The sequence below is a fragment of the Enhydra lutris genome, unplaced genomic scaffold (assembly GCF_002288905.1).
Source record: "Enhydra lutris kenyoni isolate GAN:26980312 unplaced genomic scaffold, ASM228890v2 scaffoldscaffold3, whole genome shotgun sequence".
NCBI lineage: Eukaryota > Metazoa > Chordata > Mammalia > Carnivora > Mustelidae > Enhydra > Enhydra lutris.
Window position 1 is genome coordinate 8,898,180 of NW_019154087.1, and position 24,471 is coordinate 8,922,650.

At 34.2% G+C, this 24,471-nt stretch overlaps 1 protein-coding gene across 1 annotated transcript in view; it reads right to left on the reverse strand.

Moving 5' to 3' along the window:
* The window catches only part of LOC111154288 (spermatogenesis associated 5), a 325,382-nt gene that overhangs the window by 194,177 nt on the left and 106,734 nt on the right, over positions 1-24,471 (reverse strand). The window contains exon 14 of the mRNA XM_022513797.1: positions 16,162-16,288. Within this exon, the coding sequence (XP_022369505.1) occupies positions 16,162-16,288 (127 nt within the window). The remainder of the gene's footprint in view (positions 1-16,161; positions 16,289-24,471) is intronic.

The following is a 24,471-nucleotide window of genomic DNA, read 5'->3' on the forward strand; positions in this document are numbered from 1 at the left end:
ACATTAAGAAGTTATACAATGCAACACTCAAAACACAAATAATCCAATTAAAATGGGCAGAAGACATGAATAGACATTTCTCCAAAGAAGACATCCAGGTGGCCAATGGACACACGAAAAGAGGCTCAACATTGTTAATCATCAATCATTTAAAATATAAATCAAAACCATAATGAGGTATCACCTCACACCTGTCAGAATGGCTAAAATAAACAAACAAACAAACAAACAAACAAAACCAGAAGAAACCACAAGTGTTGGAGAAGATGTGGAGAAAAAGGAACCCTCTTGCACTCTTGGTGGGAATGCAAACTGGTGCAGCTACCATGGAAAACAGTATAGAGGTTCCTCAAAAAATTAAAAATAGAATTACTTATGATCCAGTAATCCCACTACAGGGTATGTGCCCAAAGAACACAAAAACACTGATTCAAAAAGATACATGCACTCCTGTGCTTACTGCAGCATTATTTATAATAGCCAAATTACAGAAGTGTCCCCATTGATTGATGAATGGATAAACACACACACACACACACACACACACACACACACACAGGAATATTATTCAGCCCTAAAAAAGAATGAAATCTTGCCATTTGCAACAACATGGATGGCTATACGGGCTATAATGCTAAGTGAAATAAGTCAGAGAAAGACAAACACCATATGATCTTACTATATGGGGAATTTAAGAAACAAAACAAATGAACAACGAAGAGATAAACAAAAAAAAAAAGAAGACTTTTAACTAAAGATAACTGATAGTTACCAGAGGGAAATGGATGGGAGGATGGGTGAAACAGGTAAGGCAGGTTAAGAGTTCATTTATCATGATGAGCACTGTTTTAGAATGGATGAATCACTATATTGTACACCTGAAATAAATATAACACTGTATGTTAACTATACTGGAATTAAAATAAAATCAAAAACTAAAAAGTAAACAATAAAACAATTGTAAAAAATTTAAAAAACAATAACTACGTAGTGTAAATGTTATAAAATGTAAAATTTTTAAACAAATACAGGTATAGAATATAGTCAGGTTGTAGCACATGTTGATAATACATGAGAAATGGACATGCTGTAGGATAAAACACAAGGTATTTGGAGGAACAGGAAGCCCTGCATTGCAATACTACCTTATGACTTATTAGTTCTTGAACCATGGCAAGTCATTCAATCTCTCTGAATATCAATTTCCTGACCTTCAAAATATAAACAGACAAAATACAAACTTTGCAGGCTCATTAGAATTATAGATGATATATGCGTGCTCAATTAAAAGTGGTAATAATTGTTACCAGCTATATTTCTGGATTTTTAATTCCCTGTATGTATTCAATTTTGTATTTTTTCTTTCAATATAATAGTGAAGAAAAAAATCCTACAATTAAATGCATAAGCCCTATATTAATATATTCATATCTATATAGATAGATTTATTATATTCAATATACACATTATACCTTTGTTTGGACTACATTTTTACTTCTTTGTTTTCCATGAAGAAAATCCTTGTTGCTTATGAGAACATTTGGCTTTTCTCATGGGACACAGGTTTAGGTCACAAATGTGAATGGTGAGATACCAAGATACAGAGACTTGGCTACAAAACACTCTTCTTCTGGGGCACCTGGGTGGCTCAGTGGGCTAAAGCCTCTGCCTTCGGCTCAGGTCATGGTCCCAGGGTCCTGGGATCGAGCCCCGCATCAGGCTCTCTCTTTGGCGGGGAGCCTGCTTCCCCCTCTCTCTCTACCTGCCTCTCTGCCTACTTGTGATCTCTGTCTGTCAAATAAATAAGTAAATCTTTAAAGAGAAAAACAAAACAAAACCACTCCTCTTCTTACCCATTCTGCAAACTGTGTAGGCAGAAAAATCAACTATCACCAAAATACGCTCATGAGTATAACTAAAAGAAAGAAGTTTTATGAGAAATTATTTTTAATTATTTTAATGGTGATTAAATGTGCACCTACATTACATCCACAAGGCTATCAGAGTAGTTAACACAGCTTTGATCTTAGTGTGCATTTTTCTGTTCAATAAATACATTACTGAACTACCCAAAACAACTTTTACTAAATATTTATCACTCCCAAGAAAAAACTACGTAAATAGTATATTACTGGTGATAAAATGAGGAGGTAAAAAAGTAAGAAATACTAGTTTTCTCAATGAAGAACATAGAACAAGTTAAAGAGACATACAAGTTACCTCAGCAAATTATCATTTCAAATCAGCAAAATTATAGCTGACATAAAAAAAGCTGGTATTTTCCAAATGCACTGATACAGTTAATAAGAATATGTAAGGCAGGTCGCCTTCATACTAACTGCTTTATGAGTTCTAGGCACTTGGATAAATCAGTAAACAAAATCCTTGCCCTTATGAAGCTTATGTGGGGAGGCACAAAAATAAATGCTATAAATAAGTAAACTATGTGGTAATAAATCTATAGAAAAAAAACAGCTGAGTAGTATAAAAGGGGATCAGAAGAACAAGAGAGAGAAAAGAAGCTAGAGAATCAGATAATTGATATTGTCACTGCCCAAGAGGTGCAGCATTATTATTGGTTCAGATAAATGAGATGTCTTACAAGCAGTTCCCAGTCTTACAATTCCTAGCATTTTTGTACCCTATGTTATAACTATTAATAAAAAAGAAAGTCAAACATTTTTGCAGGACATACTTGTTTTTGCCTCTCTCTCACCTAGCACAACTGCTTGGCACATAGCAGGTGTTCAATGAATATCTGGTGGCTGACTCATTCTAAGACAACTAACAAACAGTTTACCTGAATAGTACTGATCCAAAATTTAGTTCAAGGGTTGGCAAACTTTTTCCCATAGGGCCAGATGGTAAACATTTTTATCTTATTGACTAAATAGTCTATGCAACAATAGGCATGGCTATGTTTCAATAAAACTTTACAAAAATAAGCGGAGAGCTCAGTTTTCTGTTCTCTGCTTAGTTTATTCTATATCTAATTGCTTTAAGTCTTGTTAGATTTTCCTAGATATATAAAAGTAAATTTATTCCTTACTTGCTAATGCTTACTTTTCCAATTCTAATCAACTAAATCAAATAAACAAAACATAACTTCAACAATAACAATATACACAAACTCCAGTTCTCCTTCCTTCTCTCCTTTCCCTCCTTTCCTTTCTCTGTTTTTGATTTTTAAGTGAAAATTGATAACCTCACTTAAAGTGTGAATAAAGCTACTACACTGCCTGACGGTATACCATAGTTTTTACGAGAACACATACACAGAGGTCTACCAGTCATCTAATACAATGCAAATGTCAGAGATTGAATTCAAATTTATAAATACAAAGCAAAAGCTGATCAGAATATTAAATATACAATCAACTCAAAGACATTAAATCTAACACAGAACTTAAGAATTTATTTAGTTTTGTGGTTTAAAGTATAAGTTCTAAATTAAACTGCCTGGATTGTTAAACTGTCAGCTCCACTGAATCAGGCTGTTTACTAAATCTTTCTAAGTAAACGTTCCTCAGCAGTAATGACCTATGACTACCTCACAGGATACTACTTTTAAAAAAATATGAGCGTTCTACTTGGCCTCTGAAAAAACACACCTATATTTCATCAAGAGGAAACAACAAGTATATCATTAAGCCTGAAAATATGGAGTTAATGAAGAACTCCTAAATACCCAAAAGTATCCTAAATGTGCTTCTCAAACATTAATAATTTTCTTTACCTTTCTACTTTGATAAAATATACTATCCCTTGCTTTTATCTTACTACATCAAGTATTCTTTTTTTGCTACTTTAATTAAAAAAAAAAGAAGCTTCAGAATCAAGATTTCCAAAAGACACTAGTATTATAATTGGCTTAGCATTTTTTCTATAACAAAACATACTTCTGAATAAGTCTGTCATCAAACATGTAACCCCCAGGCCATAGATGTTACCAGCTCCATAGACTGAAAAGCTGCTAAAAGGTAGACACTATTACTTGATATGCAACATAATGATCCAAAGCACTTGTCTGGTTCACCAGCACTGTCCCTTCCAGGAGACAGAAGTAGAATCTAGCATATGAAGGAAGAAGGGAAGGAGGGAAGGAAGGGATAAAAGTATATTTTCATAATTCTAGCTATACTTTATTACAGTAAGAACCAGATTAGAAACTCTCCTTAATATATGCATATAGCAAACTGACTTTTGTTACTGAGAATAACTTCTCTAAAAGATTTATTTGTAAAATCTCTAGTTTGCCAGCCAAATTCTCTAAGAATCTTTCTAGCACTAAAATTCTACCTCCTTTTGTACTGAAAGCTGGGTAGCAACGCTTGAAAGCAAAATCTTTGCTGGGGTAGTTCCGAGTCTGCTAAGGCAGTGAGAAAGAGAGGTGTGCCTAAAGGGGTTATCAAAAGACAAGCAAAGGAGGGAAAGAGCTGAAATGCAAAATGCTTTACCTCCAAGTGAAGAGAAACTTGCTGAAGCAGAGCTGACATTTTCCTCTGCATTTGCGATTAACAAGTTTGTTTTTTTTTTTTCTAGTGTGCTTAATGGTCAGGTTTTGAGGTAGGCTTTATATACTGTAAAATTCACCACGTTTAGTTTTATAGTTAGAAGGGTTCTGACAAACATATATAGTCCTATAATCACCACCACAACAAAAATGTAGAATATTTCCATCACCCCCAAAAGTTTCCTCATGGCACTTTGTGGTCAATCCCTACCCCCAACTCCTGGATCTGATTTCTGTCCCTATGGCCTTGCCTTTTCCAGACTGCCACATAAACAGAACCAGTCAGTATACTCTTTAACCTTTTGTGTTTGGCTTCTTTCACCTAGCATAATGCTTCCATCTTATTGTATATATCAGAAATGTGTTTCTTTTTTTACGGCTAAGTGGTACTTCATTGTATGAACATAGCAGAACTTCTTTATCCATTCATAGGTTGATAGACATTTGGGGCTGTTTAGGGATTATGAATAAAGCTGCTATAAACATTTGCCTAGAGGTCTTTGTGTAGACCAAAGTTTTCATTTCTTTCGGACAAATACCTAGAAGTAGAATCGCTATATATTAAGGTAAATGTATATTTAACTATACAGGGAATTTATTAGAAAAGATTGATAACTTCACTTAAAATTAAAAAAATATATATACTACACTGGCTGATGGTATATACAGTTTTTACCAGAGAGAACATACATAGCACTACTAATATTACACAATTTATTGAGCTAAGGAATACATTGGTGTTGTGTAAAATACATATGCTTATATTTGGTTAGAATCAATTAGAGATCATAAGCAAATCACTCAGCACACACTGGATGCCTAGTATATACCTAATGACTGCTAGTTCCCTCTCCACTGTTCAACTTTCCCTTTTCTCAATGTTCCTACCTCACCCCAACTCAAACTTACACAAATCTACACTTAGTATTAAATCACTATTTGTTAAATAAATTATATAGAGTAGGACACACACACACATACACACAAATTTCAACTATTATTTTTTAAAACAAAGCCAATTCCACTTATTTCCTTAAGTCACTCATCCTCTGGACAGAGGAGGGGAAGCCTCCTCTAAAGGCCACAGATGCTGCACTCAGAAAACATTTCAGGTAAGTATCACCATCTTGTGTCCAAACAGAGTAACTGCAATACCAAATTCACTGAGACCAACACATACATGGTTTTAAAAGACCAGATCTAAGATCCATTTTTTCCAAATCTATGGTGAATGTACATGCCAGTATAATACTGCAAACAAGGTTTAGACTATGCATGTTTTATGATAATAATACTTCAAAACCTGCCTGTATTTCATATTAGATCATACATATCCTAAAGAAAAGAACTGAGTTTTCTTTATTAGGTACTCAAAACTTTTGCACACCCCTTCCAAAGTGCACACATGCGCGCGCACACACACACACACACACACACACACACACACAATGAATAGAATGCCAGGCATCAAAATGGCACATTACTGTTAATACTCACTATGCACTTTAAAAATAATCACCAAATTAGCCCTTCTACAAATAATCTTAAATTACTGAATACAGGGCTTCAGATTTAGTTCCTGGCTACACTGAACATCAAATATGAGATCCTAGGAGCATTAAGAATACATGGGAAGAAGCTTTTTCAAATTTAAAAGTGACTCAACTTTAAATAATCATATGTTCAGACATTTCTGTTCTAACTCAAAATTATTTTTACATTAATTTTAAGTTTTCAAAAACAGCGTATTAAACAGACCAAAACATTACAGATACTGTAAAACTGATCAGACATCTGTGAAAGGAGAAAATATGCAGCTTAGCAAGTTTTCTTTTTCTAAGAGTAATAAATTTTCAGTGAAAAAGTTAAGGTGTTCTTTAACTGTCAACCAAAGTTTTTATTACACAACAACAGCCTTAAGGCTGATTTATGGCTTTCCCCCCTATTCTGACAATCAAGTGGTTAAAAAGAAAAGTCATTTTCGCACACCTGGATAATATTTGCTTACTTTTATAACATGTTTGAAGAAAAGAACTTTTCAGCAACATGAAAGTTTGGGGAGGTGACACCTGAAAAAGCCTTAAAAAAAAAAAAAACACCCTCAGAAATTTGTTTGGTAAATAGTATGCTTTTATGTAGCATTTGGAAAATCTATTATTATCTATCTCTAAGTCACAACATAAGAGAATTTGGGGACATTAAAGACATACCCCGGATTATCTACTACATTTTGACAGGTACAGAAATAGAGGTCCAGAGAGGATGAATAATTTCAAAGGATACAGTTTGTTAGCAACAGAGCTAGAATGAGAAACAAAGATCCCCAAATCTGTAACTGTCTGCCTCATTTCTCCCATTGCTCATTTCTCACTATCAATTTCAGGTCTTTCTATCACAGTCTACATATAACATTCCAGTCCTTAACATCTTTGCCATCTACATATGTTAATTTCCTTTTTCCCTAGACTCGTTTCTACAGTTAAACTGCTTACATGATGCAGAAGCCCTTCTCCAAGGCTATGCATACTCCAAAAACTCAATCAGAAATGCTAAGTATTGGGGAGGCCCATGCCCAAAACACTATAAATAAAATGGTCAAATAAGAAAATTACACAACTCCTCGTACAATAAAATATCTGTAGTATCACAAACTCATGAAACTGCACCTATAAAAGTGGAAGTGATGAGGACATTAACTACCTATTTCACCACTGTTTTAAAGCTAAAAAAATACTTTTAAATAATTTCATTTCTAAATTTCATTGAATATAATTTAGTTCTTATCTTGTGTATTTCCATTGGGAGAAAACAAAGCATTTCAGAGTATGTATTCTTAAGGTAAATTAGGTGAATTTTACTTTCTTAAATTACATAGGTTAAACTATTTTTCAAAAAGTCAGAAAGCTACAGAAATTCTTCTTGATAATTAAGATATATAATGCCTCTGCTATTAATACCTATAAGACACACATAGGGAATGGCAGAAACAGAATCCCACACTTGACAAATTAGAAAGATCGGATGTAATTTGATGATTTAGCAAGAATTAATTCCTCTACTTCTAAGGCCTAAAGCCCTAGCAGCTGGCTAGCAGAAACTATTGGGAAACCACTTGGACTTAAGGAAAAACAAATCTCTGGGAAGCATATGAAAAGTAGGAATAGCTCGGAGGAGCTGTACTTGAAGAAGACCTCTAGATCTGATCGCACTGTGGCTCAACTTCTAAGACTTAAATCAAATTAATAACACAAGCCCAAGGCAGGGAAGCTATAACTTAGCAGAAAACTCTGAGGAAACACTTGGGCTTTTTGGTTTTGTTTTTGTTTTGTTCTTGATGACTTTAAATTCAACAGCAGTCCACAGAGTGATTCAGCTGGCAAATAATCTAACACAATCCTGGAATGCATTAGCAGAAGACATGATATTCAGACTGAAGGCATTAAGTGTCTTACTAAACTCTGTACTGATCCGACTACAACCTATTACAGTATATTCATCTGTGGATGCCATAATTTCAGAGAGAAAGGAACAAATGAACAACAGTTCAGAGGGTTTAGTAAAAAAAGGATAAGAATGCCAAAGACGAAATAAAACAAGATGTCAAGCCTGGAGAAGAGAAGACTAGTTGGTGAGACAGAATGTAAGACACATAACAGTTTTCAAAAATAAAGAAGAACCATATTAGAAGAAAGATTAAAAACTGTACTTGTGGCTGGTATGTTGAAGCTTTGGGGAGACACACAGCAACTGGTTCAGTAGAACAACAAAATTCCTAAAAATAATCTGAGACAAAGATGGAGTGGTCTATTTCATGAGATAATAATCTCCTCTCTCCCATCAGTTTGGAGAGTAAGCAAAGGATGGAGAATTGAGGGGTAGAAATTTTACAATGAGAGGGGAGGATTAATGTATCAGAAGGATAACTAGACTATCAAAGCCTTCCAAGTTCACTCTTGGAAAATTAGTTTTGAAAAAATTAGTTTCTTTCACAACTTGGGTATCAAGGGCAATATGTACTGTGTTATTTGTACTTTCTCTAACAGAAGATTAATGTACTCCTATTTGCATATTAAAATAAAATATTATTCACCAAACATCTAAACATAGAATCTTAATTTCTCAAAATTTAAATGTCTCAGCCTGAAAATTCCTGTGATAATACTAAAATGGGCATTTAACTCACAGTTATAAAAAACTAAAAAACCAATGAAACTTTAAGATTCAAGTGCCATTAAGAAATACATTATCTGGGGCACCTGGGTGGCTCAGTGGGTTAAGGCCTCTACCTTCAGCTCAGATCATGATCCCAGGGTCCTGGAATCGAGCCCCCCATCGGGCTCTCTGCTCCGCGGGGAGCCTGCTTCCTCTTCTCTCTCTGCCTGCCTCTCTCCCTACTTGTGATCTCTGTCAAGTAAATAAATAAAATCTTTAAACAAACAAAAAGAAATACATTATCCATACAATTAAAAAACTACACGTCTAGATTTATGGATTTTGAGTAATTCAACTGAAAAGAATAATGATTTAGTCCAAAAAAAGACATATTTTAAAATATTAAAAGAACTTTTGAGATGGAACATACTTGAAAGAACAATAAGATAATACAACCCTCCTATTATTTATTTATTTTTTATTTTTTTTTTTTTAAGATTTTTATTTATTTATTTGTCAGAAAGAGAGAGAGAGAGAGCACAGGCAGACAGAGGCAGAGGGAGAAGCAGGCTCCCCACAGAACAAGGAGCCTGATGTGGGACTCGATCCCAGGACGCTGGGATCATGACCCGAGCCGAAGGCAGCTGCTTAACCAACTGAGCCACCCAGGCGTCCCACCTCCTATTATTTATTTTAAGCCATTAATACAATATATTTTTAAAGATTTTATTTATTATTTATTTAAGAGAGAGAGGGGGAGAGAGAGAATGAGCAGGGAGAGGGAGAAACGGGTCCCAGTTGAGAGCGAGCCTGACACAGGGACCAATCCCAGGACCCTGGGATCATGACCTGAGCCAAAGGCAGATGCTTAACCAACTGGGACACCCAAGCATCCCAGAAAATTAATGCAATATATTTAAACAATCTTTAGAAAGACACCGTGGCTCATGTATGGACACCACACATTAAGAGAGATTACTAAACTTCTAAAAGTCTACAAGGATAGATCAATGGTCAGTAAATTTGTTCTGTAAAGATCCAAATGGTAAATAATTTTGGCTTTATGGGCCACAAATACTGTGTGATACTGTAACTACTACAGTAGAAATCATAGACAATACATTAACGAATTAGGGTGACCGTGTTCCACTAAAGTTTTACATATTGAAATTTGAATTTCACCTCATTTTTACATCTTACAAAATTATTTTTCTTTCTTATATTTTTCAACCATTTAAATATATAAAAACCATTCTTAGATCATGAGAGGTACAAAATCAAGTGATTGGCCAGTTTGCTGACCACTGGGATAAACAGACTCTACCTAATTAGCATCTAAATGAGATATGACATATATACATACAACTTCTGACTTGCTTCTCTTGTCATTTTTCCAAATTGTCCATTCCCAAAACTGAAACCCTTACAGAAGCTACCATAATAGATATGGTGGAAACACTTAAAGCTTTAAGACAAACAAACAAACAAACAAAACAAACACACAAACACCTATCAATAATGATAAAGCCACTTCTGAGAGTCCTGTAAAATGAAGGTAAAGCTAAAACTGGAAGATGAACTTGGAGGAGGCCTCCCGGGCCTGACCACATTGCAGCTCACCTTATAATCAACCAAGACTCCCCACATCATTTTGATAAACAATATTAAGGATTAATAAACATCCTTTCCTAAAATATGAGAAAGTAAAGAATTATAACTTATTTAAAATTTTAATGTCTGTTAGGTCAAGCAGCTTTTTAGTTCCAACTTAGCTGAGAATAGCAATATTAAAAGAATGGCACTTACAACTAGGAAAGGTAAGGAGAAAAGCCATCTGTGAACATATCTGTACTCTTTCTTCTAAAGGTATTTTTGGAACCCAATTCACTTGAAAATTGGGAGACACATATGTTTTTCTTCTCACTTGCCAACATTTCTAAATATGCTAATTAAGTTTTCCCAATGTTACAAAGATATCCATAAAACCAACTTTTAATTTGTAATACTTAAGAAATAAAAATATTATGTCATATTTAACCCTTCAAGCACATTTCCTCTACTAGAAAAACTGGAAGGAAAATTAATGCCAGTTTATAATATCCATGAGCTACACATACAAAGTTAGAAAATGATTCTGAACCCTGAATTATTCAATATTTCTATATAACTTCCAAAATTTTCATCAATTGAACAATCTTTTCCATAGATGACTCAGCAGAATTTTCAAAATTCTACAAATTTACTATTATAAGAAAACTACTTTTATAGGCTATATACTTTATAGTAGTAATAATTATTGAAAGCCTATTATATACTAGGCATCAGTACTGTAAGTAACCAAGTGACTAAATGAAAAAATATTCATAAAACTAAACTATTTTGAGGTATTTTTAATGTCTGAGAAAGAAGACATGACCATTTCTTAATATCCAACACAAGTGCATGAAATGCCATGGATTGGACATTATATTCTTCTAAAGGGGCCACATAAACAAGAGCCTAACAAGGAACAATATAAACTCCTACAGTTTAGACTCTTTGTTATTTGGGCATCAATAAAAATTCAGTTGTTTTCTAAAGTCTCTTGTTGCTGAGGAAATCCAGACCATCATCCATCTAAAGACAATGTGTCAACTTGACATTATACAATCTCATTAATCTTCATCTATCCTTCACATCTTGTCATTCTTATGCAAAATGGACACTCGGGAATATGACTTTTCTTCCCTCACTTAGCAGCTGGAGGAGACAGTAAGTCATAAAAGTCTATGGAGACTTCAGGATACCACCAGGAACCACAAGCAATCTCTTTACTTAGCCTAGTGTGCTACATCACATCTAATGTATTTGACATGTAACTATGACATAGCAGGAAATAGAATAATGTGATTATTGAGCTGTGTGTCTTACTTCCTTCAGCTGAATCACCAGAATCCCCAAGAAACTCCAGCTCTAGTTTCCCCAAGCTACATGAAACTGAGATATTGTCTATAAAAGACACTAAATACACACAACATAAGGGTCATATAATGATGTCAATTTCACTCCTCTGGCAGTCCAAGAATTCTTACCCTTTTAACATACTAACTTAAGGTCACCATGACACAGAGGCTGTGGCTTAATAGACAATAGGATGGTAAAGTATGCCAGCTAATTTACAAGGCCAAACACCTTAATTAAATTTAGCAAAAGTTAGACCAAATGTATAATTTCTCTGGCACTAGGACAGTCTTTTTTTTTTCCTTAATTCCAGTTTTAAGCTAAAAAAAAAAAACTCTACCTTTTAGCAGCACATGAAATTTACTTTAATTCTTCTGTTACCCATACTCTTCCTATTATAGTTTCCTCCAGACAAGGCAGGTGGTGGAAACTGTCTATTCATTTCATAACAGGAAGTTTTTTCGTTTTTATATTATCTCTTAAGACCGTTTTGTTTCTACCGGGACGGACCTTCAGGACATATTTTGAACGAACACCGTGTTATAATCACACATGCACTGAAACTTTTTTTATAGTACTATTAAATGATATACAAATAATGCTCTAAAATAGTTCTTCAAAGGAAAAAATCTGCAAAGAAAAATGATTTTTGATATAGTATGTATCATATGAGTAGTGACAAAGGTATAATTAAGAAAAAAATCCATTCCACACAAATGGTATTCTACCTGAAATAGAAAATAATTAACTTTTTTTTTTTACAAAAATCACTGATTACTTAAAGTGTTTTTTTTTATTTTGTTTTTGTTTTTTGCACAATTACAGAATACAATATGCAGAACATTTAGACTCTAGTGTAATGTACTAAATTCAAAGTTGTACTTGAAAGCACAGCACATCAATTGATGACTTGAAATCATTCTTATACCACTCAAAAATGCTTTTTCCCATTTACAAATTTTATGTTTTGCTGTCAGGAATAACTTTATTATTTAATCCTTTACAAATTAAACATTGTAAATTTTGAAAAATTTGAATACTAAATTAAAAACACTTAGATCCCCCTGACCTAGTGGAAATAAGTCTTTGTATCCAGTTAGCAAATACTTTTGATATCTTTTTTTTAAATATTCTAATTATTTATTTGAGAGACAGAGATCACAAATAGGCGGAGAGGCAGGCAGAGGGGGAGGGGGAAGCAGGCTTCCTGCTGAGCAGAGAGCCAGATGTGGGGCTCGATCCCAGGACCCAGAGATCACGACTCAAGCCAAAGGCAGAGGCTTAACCCACCGAGCCACTCAGGCACCCCAATATTTTCGATATCTTGATTTAAATGAGCTCATCCAAAGTTAGCTGGTTAAAAAAAGTTGGATTTCTAATATTCAAAAACTAATCAAAGTATGTGTGTAAATGCATATATACATATACATACAAACATACAAGCATACATATAAGTACGCATATATACATACTATATGTTTGTATAGGTTTATATTTCTCTCTGAAACATCTTAAAGAGGTCAATAAATCAAGGTGTTAACAATTAATATTGATACTTAAAACAGTTACTTTGCACAATTACATGTTTTTAGAACTGATGAATCCAAGGTAACATTTTATAAAGGATTAAAAAAACATGGCTAGAAGTTCGGCAAGCTACTTCCCAAACTTCAATTTCTGAAACTGTGTGATGATGAAGACTCATGAGTTACTGTTACTGAAATACAACATTTGCCTTCCTAAGGCAAATTATTATCACCAGGCAAGAAACACGAAAACAATGCAAAATCCTTGAAATGTAAAAAAAAAAAACAAAAACCACTTCCATCCCTTCAATTTTCTGTCTTTGGAGACAACTTCTGCCCCAAATCCAGTTAAGTATTTTCTCTAAGAGATCCAAATTTCTTCAGACTAAACTATCCCAAAGAGAATGGAAATTCTCTACCATCACCGTGGGGGTTTTGAATTTAGAAAGCTGAGCTTTTTTAAAAAAAAAAGGCCCCAGACCTTGCCCAAGAGTAACTTCTAATCTCTAGGTTTATCTTTAAAATTTCTAAAGGTCTTTTGTACCAGGTGTTGGTTTAAAAAAAACTAGGATAAATTAGATCTACTGTAAAACACAACAGTTAGGGTTCAATTTAGGTCTTACAGGGGGAAAAGTAAGCAAAACAGATTATAAATTAACAATTCCACTGTATTAAGTAACAAACTTACAAAGTGTCACACATATAAAGAACACGAAAAAAATGTATCCTTTACAAAAGGAGTTTAAATTTATTTATCGTTTTCTATTTCAAGAAAGATTATATGTATAATTTGAAGAAAGATATATGTGGACGGCAAGGCAAAGAAATGTTGCATCTGAGAAAACAAGCAGATTCCACAAAACAAGAACATTTCAGAGGAGCTGGGTTATAACCAATTATGACAGGCAAGGAAGGAAAAGCTGATCTCTGAGAAAGTCAGAAGTTGCTCTTAGTACTTAGAACAGAATTCAGATAGGAGTAGGGGGAAAATGCTGAAGAGCACTCTGGTAGGAAGACTTCTAGTACAGTCACAAGATTCTGGTCCTCTAAGGGGCTAGCACTTTCTCCCAGTTATTCAGTCAATGCTAATTTAGGTGCTACTGTGAGGGGCTTTTGCAAAATGTAATTAATTAAGGTCCTGAATCTACTGACTTGAAGGTGGAGAGATTTTCCTTTGTTGGGCCTAACCTGATCAGATGAGACTAAAAGACTGGGTTTTTCTGACAAAAGAAGCTTAAAGCATAAGAGGGATAAAATATAATTTTATTTATTTATTTATTTATTTATTTATTTATTTATTTATTTATTTTATTTTATTTCATTGCAAAGACACCAGTCCTCACTGCTTTCTTTGAAGATGGAAGAGGCAATGTGGATGGTCTCTAGGAGTTACAGTAGCTCCTAGCTGACAGCCAGTAAGGAAATTTAGTCTTTAGTCCTGTCCCATTCATGTGAGATTAGAAAAAGAATACCAGTTCCTGACAATATAGTTCTGCCAACACTTTGTTTTTAGCCTGTAGTGAGACTCTAGAACAGACAACTCTGTCATGCCATTCCCAGATTTTGACCAACCTACAGAAATACTAATAAATTGGTGGTGTGTAGAACTGCTAAATTTGAGGTAATCTGTAACACAGAAAAAGAAAACTAACAAAAGCACCAATCAGGCTGAATCATATAGCTTGATTTAGATGAACCCAGAGAAGTTTATTGTAAACCCAAAAGTCCTATTTCAAGAAATGTATCTAACAGTGAAGACATACTCTATTAAGAAATCCAAGAAGACAGCTATTAGATTAGGCATTGTAGAGAATGAAACCAAAGAAAATTTAGAGCTCATTAGCCATGGGGTAACCAGGAGAAAATGTCATAAAAATACAATGTATTCTTACCAAGAGAAAAATTTTTTTTCTGTATTCAGCACCTCTATTTGTGAAACTGAAAGGTGGGATTAGGTAATCTCTAGGGCTCTTTTAGTACTTTCTATGATACTTGTTAAAATGCAGGCGTACTTTTTTTTTTTTTTCCCCATAGACATCAGAGGTATCTGAACATGGACCCAGATCATATGAAGTGCTCAGAACATACCTATCCTCTTAAAAATTACTATAGCAGAAAGGGAACAATTTATTAAAGTCCAAAGCTTTCTCACCTGTATTTGACCCAAAGGTCTTTATAGCATAACAAAATACCTAACTGAACGAAAGCAAAGCTTGCTTTCCACATAAAAGCTCCTTTCATAACTCTAAAAGGATCATTTTTCTAAATCCCATTTTTAAAACTGAAAGTCTGTGTATATGTGCACAGGGAAGGAGGAAGGAGCTCATAAGGTCATATATATGAAATAATAATGTGAACAGAAAAAAGAAAAAATGGTTCATGCTAAAGGAGAAAATTTTTACTCTTAATTTAAATCTTTGCAAAGAAATTATACACTAAGTATAAATTAGGCATTTAAAATTTAGTGAATTCTCTTTATTAAACTATGACTTAGGGAGAAAAAGTGGTAGCAATAGCTAAAAAGGGTTAATTTTCCAATTGTGCAGCTTAGTTTAATGCTATAGCCTAAGTAATTTCTTAGAAAGCTAAAATCCATTGTCACTCTTATTCTCATCACTCTGAAAGCAACTGCAGGCAAAGAATTCTAAAAAGTTGTTAATAATAACTTCAGTCTAACTTATTCTAAACACCCAGAAATTTACCTTAATATGAATGAAAATGTTAAAAACTTCTCAAAAATAAATCAGATTATATAAACAAAGATTTTCAGAACTTCAATTCTCTGAAAGTTTGATGCAACAACAAGGGGGGGAAACTCAAGGGGTTATAAAATAGTCTCATTAATACCAAACCATAAGCAATAAAAACACAGAAGCATTACTCTGTTCTTCATATCTCCTTTAGTTTAAGATTTTCGGGATCCTCTAAATGAAAAACTGATTTCAGAGTAATTTGGTAGAAAAAAAACCCTAACATAATCAAATGACCCAGTTCTTGATTTTAAAACACTCACACGGTTTTCTTTCTTACCTTGTCTATCCTATCTGGGCGGTTAGTAGCTGCCAAAATTGTCACGTCCTTTAACTGTTCAACGCCATCCATTTCCGTTAAGAGCTGAGCCAGAACACGGTCAGCTACATTCCCAGCACCTGAAGAACTGATTTTTAAAAACAGAGTTTTAAAACAACTCTATACCAATCCCCAAGTACTTTATTACCTTTAAAAAACTGTATATCCTATAACAAAAAAAAATTATGTCTGTTTCAAAATATAAAATGCCTGCTTCAGAATTCATTATTTGTTGAAATTACCATACCCCAAAACTAACTATATTCAAATTATTCCTTTTCCTCCTTCAACAACCATGTTCATTTTCTCTCCAAGAATGAGATATATAAGATCTGGGAAGTGAGATAAGTAAGATATAAGATTATTTAAAGCAATTCATCAAATACATAGAAAACTGTGTAATTTAATCAATATTACTTTTTATATGGCAAGTATACTGACACTAACTGGGAATAAAGAAACTAAATAAAATAAAAACCCATTCCTCGGGGCGCCTGGGTGGCTCAGTGGGTTAAGCCGCTGCCTTCGGCTCAGGTCGTGATCTCGGAGTCCTGGGATCGAGCCCCGCATCGGGCTCTCTGCTCTCTAGGGGAGCCTGCTTCCTCCTCTCTCTCTCTGCCTGCCTCTCTGCCTGCTTGTGATCTCTCTGTCAAATAAATAAATAAAATCTTAAAAAAAAAAAAAAAAAAAAAAAAACCCATTCCTCACATGAAGTTTAAAGCCCATACAAAACAAAAAAACTCTATACTCTTTACCCATACATAACACATGGGATACTTCTAATGTATCTTGATATTTTAAAATATTAATATTTTTAAGCACATCATCAGGTAGGTAGTGATCACAATCCCCATATGTGGAGAACCAGGCAAAGAAAGGTATGTTACTGTGTTCCTTTTGTTAATGTATCAGGTCAAATACAAAGCTACTACTAGGCATACTATAATTAATTAAATATAATAATTAAATTATAATTTAATCACATTTCCTTTGACAAAAAAATCCAAAACAAAACTGAATATTGATTATTAAAAAGGAAATTCAACAGGTCTTACTAATGAACAAAACCCTTATATTACATAGTCAAGGTCCTATAATAACAATTCTTATTAGCAGCAGGTAGGATTTACTAAGAACTATTCAGAATTGAGAAATATGTAATAAACACCTGAGTGGAAAATTACAGAGTATAGCAGCATTGTAAGAGTATTAATCATATAAATTCAACCAGATGTATGGGGTGAGGGGAAGAAGAGGAAAAAAGGATAGAAGGTACACACCTCTATCACTGTCACCAGTGACAGAGTAAGTGTACCTTAGTATAACCATCATGTAACATATTTAATTAGATAATTAGGATCTCTAACAGAATGTAGATCTCAACATGCATTACAAATTCAAAAACTTGATGTAGTATATACATAGGAGAGTAGCCTCTAACTCACATCAAAATCAAACACATATGAGGTTGTTATGTAAATCACAGTCAATTTATTAAATTAAATGGTTCTTCCCCATGTCTAAAAAGTTTGGGACCAAGGAATACCAGAGAGGCCACTGAGATTTATTTTGGCTAGCCCTAATTCTTGCAAGTAACTAATTGGCAAGTGCATGGATTCGCTAATCTGATTATAAGAATAAACTTTGAACATTCTGAATAAGTGGATTAATATCCTCCATAATATAACTTTTCCACATGAGAGTTTACCAGATAGAAACACTGTTAGCAAAAGCTCTAAGGTCACCTTCATTATGACTACAAGCATTTAAATATTTAAGGCTGACACCAGATTACATCTAAGGCCTTTAATTGCATCTACTATGCTAATTAGTTATGATCCTATCTATATTTTCAGACACTAAGGAAGGTCACATTGAACACGTTTTGGTAGAGTCAAGGTGGGCTGTCCAGGGAGATGGTTTCTAAATTTGAAAACTGAGTGAGGACCAAACAGGTAAAAGGAAAAGAGAACACAGAATAATGAAAATAGAAATCAGTTCAGAATAGATGGGCACAGAAGTTAAGGTGAAAAATGCTAAAGATCACTACAGAAAGATAAATCAAGGCTAGATAACAAAGGCTTTGTTTTTGAAATCACTGAGTTTGGATTTTATCCTAACTTAAATGGGATGTTTCACCTATAGACATGACAAAACCAGATTCATGTTTTTGAGGACCACTACAGCTACAGTGTGGAGAACAGATTATAAAAGGGCAATACTGGTCTGTTTTCCAGTCCAATAACAACTCTTCTTAGACCCTTCTGGGACATAAGATCACACGTGTCTTCATTTGTTCAGGCCACTATTACAAAATATCATAGACTAGGTGGCTTATAAACAATAGAAATTTGGGGCGCCTGGGTGGCTCAGTCATTAAGCATCTGTCTGCCTTCGGCTCGTCTTACGGTCCCGGGTCCTGGGACTGAACCCCGCGTCAGGCTCCCTATTCAGCAGGGAGTCTGCTTCTCCCTCTCCTACTCCCCCTACTTATGGTTCCCTCTCTCACTGTCTCTCCCTCTGTCAAATTAATAAAATCTAAAACAACAACAACAAAAAACAATAGAAATTTATTTCTGTCTGGACACTGGGAAGTCCAAGATCAAGGCACTAGCATGGTTTTAAGTGAGGGGTCTTTTCCTGGTTCATAACTGACACCTTTTCACATCTTCACATAAAGATGGTGGGTGAGCTCTGTGAGGCCTCTTTTATAAAGACACAAATCCTATTCACGAGGTCTCCACCTTCATGACCTAAGCACCTCCTAAAGGCGCTACCACTTAGGATTTCAACATATGAATGTGGGGAGGACACAAATATTTAGACCATAGAAATAAGACAAACCACTGCCCCCCAAACTGGAGAGACAGACAAGCTGAATACAAAGAAACCAATGAGCAGAAACCTCCACAGAAACCAGTGTTGGGGTAAGGATACTAGAAATGTAAATGATGAATTTCTGGAGGCAGTGAGGACAAGTCTGAGAATTAAACAGCCCAGAAGACACAATCACTGAGGAACTCTTACATTTTTTGTGAGTTTACCTCCAGAAGCCATACCAGGTTCTCACAATGAAGCCCTGAGGAAAATCTTGTGCATGCAGGAGGAGGAAGGGAAAAGTAGCTATTTTGAAATATGCCAGAATAGTCTGTACTTCTGAACAAGTCCTGCCTTCAAGAGAAACTATTTTACCAGAGCCTAAACTATGATAAGTTTATCAGAGCCCAACTGAGGAGAGGAAGAGATATACCCAACTCCAGCCCTCTCAAGCCATCTTGTATTACTTTAAGGGAAGATGGGTTACTAAAAAGCAATTGCAAAGTTCACGGTCCAGTAATACAGACTAACTAAAAGACTACAACCTAATCACAGGACCAAAGAACACCTGGCCTCTTACACTCTTACTACTACATTACCGAAGGCCTATTTACCATAGGTCCTTTTATGCAGTATTATGTCGATTTACATTTGACAAAAATAAATAAAATCAAAACCATTACAATAAAACAAAATCAAAACCATTACAAGGCATACTAATAGACAAACCAAACACAATTTGAAGAAGCTGAATGAACATCAACGAACCAGAGAACCAGCAAAAATGCTATAATTAGACCAGGAATTTTTTTTTTTTAAGATCTTATGTATTTATTTGACGGAGAGAGAGATCCTAAGTAGGCAGAGAGGCAGGCAGAGAGAGAGGGGGAAGCAGGTTCCCTGCTAAGCAGAGAGCACAATGCCAGGCTTGATCCCAGAACCCTGAGACCATGACCTGAGCTTTACCCAGCTTTACCCAGTGAGCCACCTAGGCACCCCAGACCAGGATTTTTTTTTAAAACTATGATTAATATGCTAAGGGTTCTAAAAGACAAAGAAGACAACATGCAAGAAAGGGGCAACATAGGGAGAGATGGAAATTCTAAGACTCAAAAAGAAATGGCAGAAATCAAGACACTAGAGCAGAAATAAAAAATACCTTTGATGGTCTCATTAGACTAGACATGGCTGAGGAAAAAATGTCTGAGCTTAATTATTTGCCAATAAAAACTACCAAAATGAAAAAGCAAAGAGAAAAAAAGACTGAAGAGAAAAAAGACTGAAGAAAACAAAAACAAAACAAAACAAAAAACAAAAACTAAAGAATTTCCAAGAATTATGGAAACTATAGAAGGTGTAAAATATGTTTGAATGAAATACCAGAAGGAGAAAAGATAATGGAATAGAAGAAATATCTGAAGTAATAATGACTGAGAATTTCCCCAAAATATTGTCTGACACCAAAATACAGATCCAGGAAGCCCAGAGAACATCAAGTAGGACACCTGGCAAAAAACTACCTCTAGGCACATCATATTCAAACTACAGAAAAGCAAAGGAAAAAAAAAAGTCTTGAAAGAAGCCAGAGGAACAGTACAACAAAAAATAAGAATTCCATTAGATAACTCCTCAACAACCATGCAACCAAGGAGAATAGAGTGAAATACTTAAAGTGTTGAGAGAAAGAAAAAACACCTACCTAAATTCCTGTATTCTGGGAAATTATCTTTCAGAATTGAAGGAGCAATAAAGACTTCCTCAAACAAAAATTGAGGGAATTTGTTGTTAGTCTACCTGTCTTGCAAGAAATGTTTTAAAAAGTTGTTCCAGGTGGGACACTTAAGTGGCTCAGTCAGTTAAATGTCCTACTCTTGATTTTGGCTCAGGTCATGATCTCAGGGTTTTGAGATTGGGACCAATCTCACGTAGAGAGTCTGCTGGAGATTCTCTCTCTATCTCTCTCTTCCTCTGAACCTCTCCACCATTTACACTGTCTTTCTCTTTCTCTAAAACAAACCTCAAAAAGTTATTTCAGGAAAAGGAAAATGATATAGGTTGAAACTTTAATCTATATAAAGAAAGAGCACTAGAGAGGAATAAGTGAAGACAAAATAAAAACTTCAACTTTCTTATACTTGATTGATCTAACAGATAATAATTTGTCCAAAATAATGGTAAGAACAATGTAGCCAATGACTATAGTATATGTATAAGTGAAATGAATAACAGAAATGATATAAGGGACTAGAGAGAAATTCAAATTTTGGTTATTATAAAGTACCGCCTGTGAAGCAGAAGAGAGTTATTTGAAAGTACGTGCAGATTAGTTGTAAATGTATATTGCAAATTCCAGGGCAACCACTGAAAAAAGGGAAAAAATAGAAATATACATTTCATACACCAAGAAATAGAGAAAATGGAATCATAAAATGATCAGTTAAAATCAGGAAATGCAGAAAAATAGTCAAAGACAAAAAAGGAACAAAGAACAAGGAATAGAAGACAGTAACAAATACGGTAGTATTAATACAACTATATAATAACCAATTTAAAACATCAATGGTCTAAACACACTAGTTAAGACAGACATTGTCACAGAGGATCAAAGAACAAGACCCAACTATATACTGTTGACAAAAAATCCACTCTAAATATAAAGATATAGAGAGAAGTAAAGGGATGGAGAAAGATGCACAATTAATTCTAACTCTAATCAAAATAAAGCTAGAGTAGCTATATTAATTTTAAACAAAGCAGACTTCAGACCAAGAAAAATTATTAGGGATAAAGAGAGGTATTACAGAATGATAAAGGGGTCAATACTCCAAGAGGACATTAACAATCTTTAATATGCATCACCTAACAGTAGGGGGTCAAAATATTTGAGGCAAAAATTGATAGAATAGCAAGAAGAAAGAAACAAATTCACTCACAGAGTTGGAAATTTGAACACTGCTCCAGCAGAAATGGACAGATCTAACAGGCAGAAAATCAGTAAGAACACAGGTGAACTCAACAGCACCATCAACCAACTGGATATAATTGCTATCCAAATGCCACTTAATCCAACAATAGCAAAATACACATTCATCTCAAGATCATATGGAGTATTGATCAAGACAGACTACATTCTAGGCCATAAAATCTACCTTAACAAATTATAAAGAATAGAAATCATACAATGTGTGCTATCAGACCACAGTGAAATTAAACTAGAAACCAATAGCAGAAAGACATTTGGAAAATAACAAAACACATGGAGATTAAAAAACATACTCCAGGGCACCTGCGTGGCTCAGTGGGTTAAAGCCTCTGCTTTCGGCTCAGGTCATGATCCCAGGGTCCTGGGATCAAGCCCCGCATCAGGCTCTCTGCTCAGCAGGGAGCCTGCTTACCCCTCTCTCTGCCTGCCTCTCTGCCTACTTATGATCTCTGTCTGTCAAAAAACAAACAAACAAACAAAAAAAAAAACAACACCACACTCCTGAATAATACATGGATTAAAGAAGAAGTCTCAACAGAAATTTAAAAAAATAGTTTGAACTAAATGAAAATGAAAGTACAACTAATCAAAATGGGTGGAATGTGGTAATAAAAGTAGTGCTTAACGAGAAATTTATAGCACTGAATGTATATACTAGGAAAAAAGAAAGACCTAAAGGCAATCATCTAAGCTTCTACCTCAGGAAATTAAAAAAAGAGCAAACTAAATCCAACGAAAACACAAGAAAAAAAAATATACAAAAATTAGAGCACAAATAAAATTGATAATAGGAAGTCAAAAGAGAAAATTCAACAAAAGCAAAAGCTCATTTTTGAAAAGATCAATAAAAATGATAAGCTTGTAGTCAGGATAACTAAAAACAACAAAAAAAAAAACACAACAGCAAAAAAAAGAGAAGACACAGATTACTATTATCAGAAATGAAAGAAAGGATATTGCTGAAGGTCCCAAGGACCTTAAAAGCTTAATAATGGATTTCCAGTTGACCCTTAAACATGGGTTTGAACTATGCAGGTCCACTTATATGACAATTTCTTTTTGATAAATACATTACAGTACTTTAAATGTATGTTCTCTTCCTTCTGATCTTCTTAACATTTTTTCTCTACCTTACATTATTGTAAGAATACAGTATATAATACATATACAAAGTATGTGTTAATTGACTGTTTCTGTTACCAGGAAGGCTCCTGGTCAACAGTAGGCTATTAGTAGTTAAGTTTTTGGGGAGTCAAAGTTATACGTAGATTTTTAACTGCGACCCAAACCCCCACATTATTTAAGAGTAAACTAAATTATCAAATATAATACAAGAAAATTTTTATAGCCACATACTTGATAATCTAGATGAAATGAGAATCTGCCAAAATCCACACAAGAACAACAATCTCAATACGCTTATACCAAATAAAGAAAATGAATCAAGAATTAATAATCTAAACAGAAAAAAATCAGACCCAGATGAGTTTATAGTAAATTCTAGCAAGCATTTAAGGAAGAAATTTTACCAATTTTCTACAATTTCTATTAGAAGATAGAAGTAAAGGGAATACTTGTTAAATCATTCTATGAGAGTACCATTATCCTAATACCAAAACCAAAGACACTGTAAGAAAATTACAGACCAATAACTCCATAAATATGCAAAATATTAGCAAACTGAATTGAGCAAAGTATAATAAGTATGTATAATTCAATGATGTGTAAAAAATGTATACATTGTGATGAAGTGGAATCACTGGTTCAATATTCAAAAATCAATGAACATAATCTATCATATCAACAGGCTAAAAGAAAAAAAAATCATATAATCCTATCAATAGATGTAGAAAAAGCATTTGACAAAATCCAACACCCAGTCTGTGCATGACAAAAACTCTCCACAAAGCGGTTTAGAAGGAACATACCTCAACATAATAAAAACCATATATGAAAACCGCACAGCTAACATCATACTCAATGGTGAAAAACTAAGAGGTTTTCCTATAGATCAGGAGCAAGGATGTCCACTCCTGCCAGTTTTATTTAACACAGTGCTCAAAGTCCTAGCCACAGCAGTCCACAAGAATTAAAAGACATCCATATTGATAAGGAAGAAGTTAAACTGTCGCTATTTGCATGACATGATACTATACATAGAAAACCGTAAAGACGTCACCAAAAAACTATTAGAATAAATGAATTCAGTAAAATTGCAGGATAAATTATTAATTAAAATTATTAAGCTAAATTAAAAAATTAATATACAGAAATTGGTTGAATTTCTATACACTAATAACAAAGTAGTAGAAAGGGAAATAAACGATTACATTTGTAATTGTATCAAAAAGAATAAAATACTTAGAAATAAACTTAACTAAGGAGGTAAAAGACCTGTACTCTGAAAACTATATAACACTGATGAAAGAAATTGAAAACACAAATAGGTTTTTTATGCTCATGGACTGGAA